General features: G+C 29.3%; 1 protein-coding gene across 3 annotated transcripts; it reads right to left on the bottom strand.

Annotated features, from left to right (window-relative positions):
• Nucleotides 1-662: 662 nt before the first annotated feature.
• Nucleotides 663-2,127, bottom strand: LOC6054433 (GATOR complex protein NPRL2). 3 transcript variants are annotated; one of them, XM_038249313.1, is made up of 3 exons: nt 2,085-2,127; nt 1,751-1,978; nt 663-1,670 (listed from the first exon to the last, which is right to left on the bottom strand). In XM_038249313.1, exons 2-3 carry the CDS (start codon nt 1,957-1,959, stop codon nt 692-694), a joined length of 1,188 nt encoding a protein of 395 aa, XP_038105241.1. In that variant the 5' UTR covers nt 1,960-1,978; nt 2,085-2,127; the 3' UTR covers nt 663-691. The 3 variants fall into 3 exon arrangements, with proteins under 3 accessions (XP_038105241.1, XP_038105240.1, XP_001870346.1); XM_038249312.1 differs by having other exon boundaries at nt 2,037-2,110; XM_001870311.2 differs by lacking the exon at nt 2,085-2,127 and having other exon boundaries at nt 1,751-2,078.
• Nucleotides 2,128-6,727: the final 4,600 nt, after the last annotated feature.

Here is a 6,727-nt window from a genome sequence, read left to right as displayed (position 1 = left end):
CTTGAGAGAGCAGTCGATGTCAACGCATCGATGGTGTTGCTGAGAGAATTGTGAAAGAATTGCATTTTCTGATGCGCGTTGTACTCACTCTCTTGTTTTGGTTCTGATTTCAGGTTGAGGTTGTAGCAGGCGCTGAGAAGCGACAGTGACTAGATTTAGCAAGCCGCGGTTTCGAGTGGTCGAGCTGCTTTACAGGAACACGAAGATTACTTGAAACGAAATCCAGAGCGTAGTTGTGGCTTTGAACAAAGGAGAACTTCCAAGAACCTAAGGATATTTCTGAAAACCTTGAGCATTTAGCACTATTACAAAGAGGAAGTATTCCCTCTTTTAGTGTTTTTTCGTTTTGATTTTTTTCCAAAAATCTAGAAAATTACATTCAGAAAGTATATTTAAAAGTTAGACGAAATCGCTAGGTTATGTGGCCAAATTCGTTTCATTCACAACGAACAGTTTGTAAATAAGAAGGAATTGAAGTCCGTAATTGAAAGCAAAGTTCAGATGACTTTGATATTCATGAGTGTTAAAAACAACAAAAAATCGCACATCTTTTGTAAATTAAGCTTCTTTTTAATTTACACAATTTTATATTTGCAAAATTGTTGAACCATGAACAGGCAAGCTTAGACAAATTTCTCAATGGTCTGAACAAAGACACCGACTAATTTTAACAAATTTATTTCTCATTCCCTCACTTCCAAATCACCGTCACATTCGAGTCCACATCGATGTCCTCTTCGATCCTGCTGGGCGTCAGCCCAGTCTTGCAGCAAATCTCGTCCAAACTATTCAACCCGGTGTACAGCTTATGTCTCGCACTTGGATAGGACCCCGTGAAGATCGGATACTTGTTGATGCACCGAATCAGGCAATGCTGCAGCCCAAACGTGACCAGCTTCCGCTCGTCGATTGCGTTGTCCCGCGGGCAGAGCCGTTGACAGAGTGCCCGCAGGGTGACTCCGTGCGTCATTTGGGAGTACAGTTGGAGGATTTTGTGAAGGGAAGGAAGGCGAGGGGTTTCCTTTTCCGTTTGGAGCTTCACGTAGTGACGACAGTCTTCCGCAAACTGGCGGTCTTTGCTGAGGTTCTGCAGGTTACGGGTGCACATGTAGACGTTGCTGTATTTTAGGAGCGGGAGAAGCTGAACGACGCCGTAGTAGACCAGGTTCTGGATGCAGGACTTGACCAGCTGGTTCTCGACGTCGGCTTCGGCGGCGATGCGAGCCACGTGGTTGATGCCGTTGATGAACGGGATGACCTGTTGGGTGGTGAGGTCCCACGCTTCAAGCGATATGTTCTCGAAGCCCTTGCAGATGAGCGGGACTTGGTGATCTTGAACTGGGGGAGGATCCGGTTTGAGACGAACAATCTTAAGATAGATTGTGGTTTCTCCTTCAACGATGGTAGCTACCTGCTTCTCATTCAGATCTCGCAGGATACAGCTTAGCAGGTTCTGGATGCGGGTGTTGTTGTCCGGATTGGACAAGAAAGAAGTTTCCTCCTCCATCATCAGCAGGTATTCGGATAGTTTCTTTACGACGGCTTCGTACTGCACGGAACGAGCCCAACTGTCGCACACGAAACAAAGATTGAAGTAAAATGCATTCCTCGGGTAGCGAGTGTGGTCAATCTTCACCGGGTAGCCGATAACCTTATGGCCAAGGGCGTTCCTAAAACGAAATAGAATTTATTCTGACCTCAACTCTTGTCACTTGTAAGAAAACCCCAAGAAAACAAAACCAATACTCACACCGTCAACGTGCACCGCTGCAGCTGGGGCTTCGGAATGATGAAGAACCGGATCGAGTCGAACACCTCCTTGGCGATGTAGTTCTCCGGCACCTGGCAGCTAATCTTAGAGCCCGCCACGGCGTGGAACTCGCTCAGCAAGATGCACCGGATGGGACCCTCGCGGCCGCAACCCTCGTAGAACTGGTTCGTCTGGTTGATGGTGGCCATGTTGGCCCCTTTATCAGCGCTGAAAGTGCAGAGAAGTTAAGCTTATCACCGTATGGTATTTTTGCTTCGTTGAGGACTATCTGCAGACTGAAACGAGCAAAACAGATCATCTGTTGATTGTTTACATTGAACTGATAAGCGCCCCCAGTGCTGCCACAACTAATATGCTGTCACTTTCAATGCGAAAGCCAAATGGAAGGGAAGTATTTTTGGTAGACTGGCAGCACGTGCGAACGAGGGGTACGAAAAGAAGGAACACGAATCCGGGCCGATGTAGAATTACACTGAGCAAAACTTACACAGCTCAACGAAGTGTTCTACACATGATTTGGCCCTGCTGTACAGAGCACTCAAATATCAATCGCAAAACATTTGAAATTTTAGTGATTGGCCATGAAATAATGTCAATAGCCAAACACTTGAATTTTAAATGGTGTTGAAAAATAAAAGTACGTACAGTCATCCCACATATTCAGAACACCCACAAATTCGGAACACTTTTGCGATAATTTGTCAACAGCATGGCAAATGCATCTTTTCTGTCGACCCTACTATTTTAAGGACCTTCTTTTGGACATTCTCTTGCTATTTCATTAGTAAAACGTTACTTAATCCACCCTTACCCACATAGAAAAATGGGCGGAAAACGGCCAGAAAGCGGGGACGTTTTGCCTGAAAGCGGGCCCGATTTTCAGCACGCTTTTTCCCCTCGTTGTGGCCCATTGCGTGCCAGAATGCAACATTTAGGCGGGCGTTACGAATTTTGGCCGCTGTGTTACGCCCGTCTCTGGCACGCTTTTGGGCCCGTTTTGACCACGATAACGGGCCTATAAACGGGGGACCAACGTGCCGGAAACCGGGGGGTTTCTCCTTCCTGTTTACTTCGGATTTCATGTTAGGGCGATTAAATAAAATAGGGTGACAAAAAAACACGACAGATTTTTTTATTTAAAGAAATATTGAATTAACAACAAAACATTAACTAATTACCTAACTAGCTACAAAAAATATGAGTTGGGTTAGTATGTTAACAGGACTTAATTGATTTTATTGATGATTTGTTCAAATTTAGTTCATTTTAGTTAGATTTAGTTGAATTTAGATGAATTTAGTAAAAAATAGTTGTATTCAGTTAAAATCAGTTATCTTTAGTTAAAATTAGATAAATTTAGTTAAAATTAGTTAAATTCATTTAAATTGGTTATCTTTAGTTAAATATAGTCAAATTATTAAAATTCTGTTAAATTTAGTTAAATTTATTCAAATTTTATTAAATTTAATTATATTTAGTTAAATTAAGTTAAATTGAGTAAGATTTAATAAAATTAAATTAAGTTTCGTAAAATGTCGCTTAATTTATTTTAATTTAGTTAACTTTGGCTAAATTAAGTTATTTCAAGTTAAAATTAGTTAAATTAAGTTAAATTGATTTAAATTGGGTTATATATAGTAAAATTTAGTTATATTTAGTTAAACTTAGTTAATTTTAGTTAAATTTAGTTGAATTCAGCAAGATTTAATTAAATTTAGTTGGATTTAGTAAAATTTCGCATAAATTATTTCATTTTAGTTAACTTTAGCTAAATTAAGTCATATTTAGTTAAAATTAGTTAAATTGAGTAAAACTGACTTAAATTGAGTAATATTTAGTTAAATTAAACTTATTCAAATTTAGTTAAATTTAGTAAGATTTAATTAATATTAGTTACATTTCGTCTTAATAAGTCAAATTTAGTTAGATTAAGTTGAATTTAATAAAGTTTCATGAAATTTCGCTTCATTTATTTCAATTTAGTTAACCTTAATAAAATATAGTTAGATTTAGTCAAATTTAGTTAAATTTAGGTTGATTTGATTAAATTTAGTTGAATTTAGTTACATTTAGTCAAAATAAGTAAAAATTAGATAAATTAAGTAAAATTTGGTTTATTTTCGTAAAAATTCGCTTAATTTATTTTAAGTTAGTTAACTTTGGTTAAATCAAGTTATATTTAGTCAAAATTAGTTAAATTAAGTTAAATTGACCTAAATTGAGTTACATTTATGAAAATTTAGTAAGAAAAAGTTAAATTGACTTAAATTTAGTTAGATTTAATTAAATTTAGATGAATTTAGTAACATTTAGTCAAAATAAGTAAAATTTAGTTACATTAAGTAAAATTTAATTAAATTTCCTTAAAATTCGCTTAACTTATTTCAATTTACTCAAATTTATTTATATTTAGTTAAATTTAGGTAAATTGAGTTAAATTCAATTGTATTTAGTAAGATTTAATCAAATATACTCGAATTTAGTAAAATTTAGTTAAAATAAGTAAAATTTAGTTAGATTGAGTAAAATTTAATTAAGTTTCGTAAAATTTCGCATAAATTATTTCAATTTAACTAACTTTGGCTAAATAAAGTCATATTAAATTGAAATTATTTAAATTAAGTTATATTAAGAAACATTTAGTTAAATTTACTTATATTTAGTTTAACTAAGTTAAATTTTGTTAAATATATTTTAATTCAGTGAAATTTAATTAATATAGTTAAATTAAGTAAAATTTATTTACATTTAGTTAAATTTAGTAGAATGTCATAAAATTTAGTAAACAAAATTAAGTTGAATTTAGTTAAATTGATCAACATTAATTTTTATTTAGTTATTTTTGAATTTTTTGAATTAAGTTCAATTAAGTTGAATTAAGTTCTATTTACATAAATTTAGGTAAACTTCAATTAAATTGAATTTCGATAAATTTAGACGAATTATGTTCAATTTAAATAAATTCAAGTAAATTTTATGAAATTAAGTAAATTAAGTTGAAATTAGTTGAATTTTGTTTAGTTTATTAAAACTAAGCTCCATTTAGTTAATTTAAGTAAATTTAGTTAAATTATCTAAATTCAGTTAAATTATGTAAACTTATTTAATTTATGTAACTTTAATTAAATTTAGTTAAATTAAGCTAAATTAAGTAAAAATCATTCAAATTTAGTAAAATTCAGTTAAATTTTGCTGAGTTAAGTTCAATTTTGTTGAATTAAGTTTAATTTAGATGAATTTTGTAAATATTTGTAATTAGGTTTTGTTAATTTAGTTAATGTTAGTTCAATTCAGTTCAATTCAGTTGAATTTTGTTGAATTAAGTTCAAATTAGATGAAATTAGTTATATTAAGTTAAATTTGGTTACATTTTGTTAAATGTTTTTTTAAATTTAGTAACATTCACTTGAATTTAAATTATTAAAGTTTAATTTATAGATTAAGTTAGATGAATTAAGTCCTATTGAAAAGTAAGTTAAATTAAGCTCAATTTGATTAAATTTAGCTGAATTTATTTAAATTAAGTTCAATGTAGTTAACTGAATTTAGTTAAATCTAGGTAATTAAGTTAAATTGATTTTAATTTAGTGAAAATAAATAAATATAGTTAAATTAAGTTAAATTTATTTTTAATTTAGTTAAATTTAGTTACATTTAGTCGAATGTAATTAAATATAGTTAACAAAATTATGTTGAATTTAGCTAAATTGATCAAATTTTTTATTAATTTAGTTATTTTTTATGAACTGAGTCAAATTAAGTTTAATTATGTTAAAGTAAGCTGAATTAAGTTAATTAATTTAAATTATCTAAATTTAGTTAAATTATGTAAATTTAATAAAATTTAGTTAAATTTAGTTAAATTTTGTCGAATTAAGTTCTGTTTAGATAAATTTAGTAAATATTCCTTTAATTTGGCTGAATTAAGTTCAATAAAGTTAAATTTAGATAGGTTTAGACAAATGAAGTTCAATATCAATATATTTAAAAAATATTTTTAAATAAAGTAAATGAAGTTAAAATTAATTGAATTGTGTTAAGTTTATTTAAATAAAGTAAAATTTAGTTAAATTGTGCAGATTCAGTTGAATTTTGTTGAATTCAGTTAAATTATGTAAATTTAATTGTATTTATTTAAATTATATGAATTAAATTTAATTTAGTTAAATTAAGCTAAATTAAGTAAAATTCATTAAAATTTAGTAAAATTCAGTTAAATTTTGGCGAGTTAAGTTCAATTTTGTTGTACAAGTAAAATTTAGTCGAATTAAGTTCAATTTCGATAAATTTAGTAAATTGATGTAATTTAGTTGCGTTAATTTAAATTAAGTTCAATTTAGTTTAATTCAGTTGATTTTGTTGAATTAAGTACAAATGGGATAAATTTAGTTATATTTGGTTAAATTTAGTTAAATTAAGTTTAATAAAAAATTGTAAAATTTTGTTGAATTTAGTTAAATAAAGTTGAATTTAGTTAAATTTAGAAGAATTAAGTTCAATTTAGATCAATTAAGTTAAATAAAGTTAAATAAAAAAAAACAGTTGAATTTTGTTGAATTAAGTTCAATTAAGTTAAATTAAGGAAAAATTTAAATTGAATTAAGTTCCATTTTGTTACATTTAGCTAAATTTAATAAAATTCAGTTAAATTCAGTTGAATTAAGTTTAATTTAGTGCAATTTAGTTAAATTTATTGAAATTAGGTAAATTTCGTTAAATTTAGTTAAATTATATAAATTTAGTTCAATCAAGTTAAATTAAATTAAATTCAGTTGAATTTTGTTGAATTAAGTCAAATAAACTTAAATTTAGTCGAATTAAAATGAATGAAATTCATTGGATATATTTAAAAAAAAAAAGTTGAATTAAGTTCAGTTTAGTTAAATTAAGTAAAATTCAGATAAATTTTGTTGAATTAAGTTTAATTTTGCTAAACTCAGTTAATTTTTTAAAAAT

The sequence above is a fragment of the Culex quinquefasciatus genome, chromosome 1 (genome assembly GCF_015732765.1).
Source record: "Culex quinquefasciatus strain JHB chromosome 1, VPISU_Cqui_1.0_pri_paternal, whole genome shotgun sequence".
NCBI classification, from domain to species: Eukaryota; Metazoa; Arthropoda; class Insecta; order Diptera; family Culicidae; genus Culex; species Culex quinquefasciatus.
Note: the sequence above shows the minus strand (reverse complement) of the source record. Positions and strands in the feature narration are given on the sequence as shown.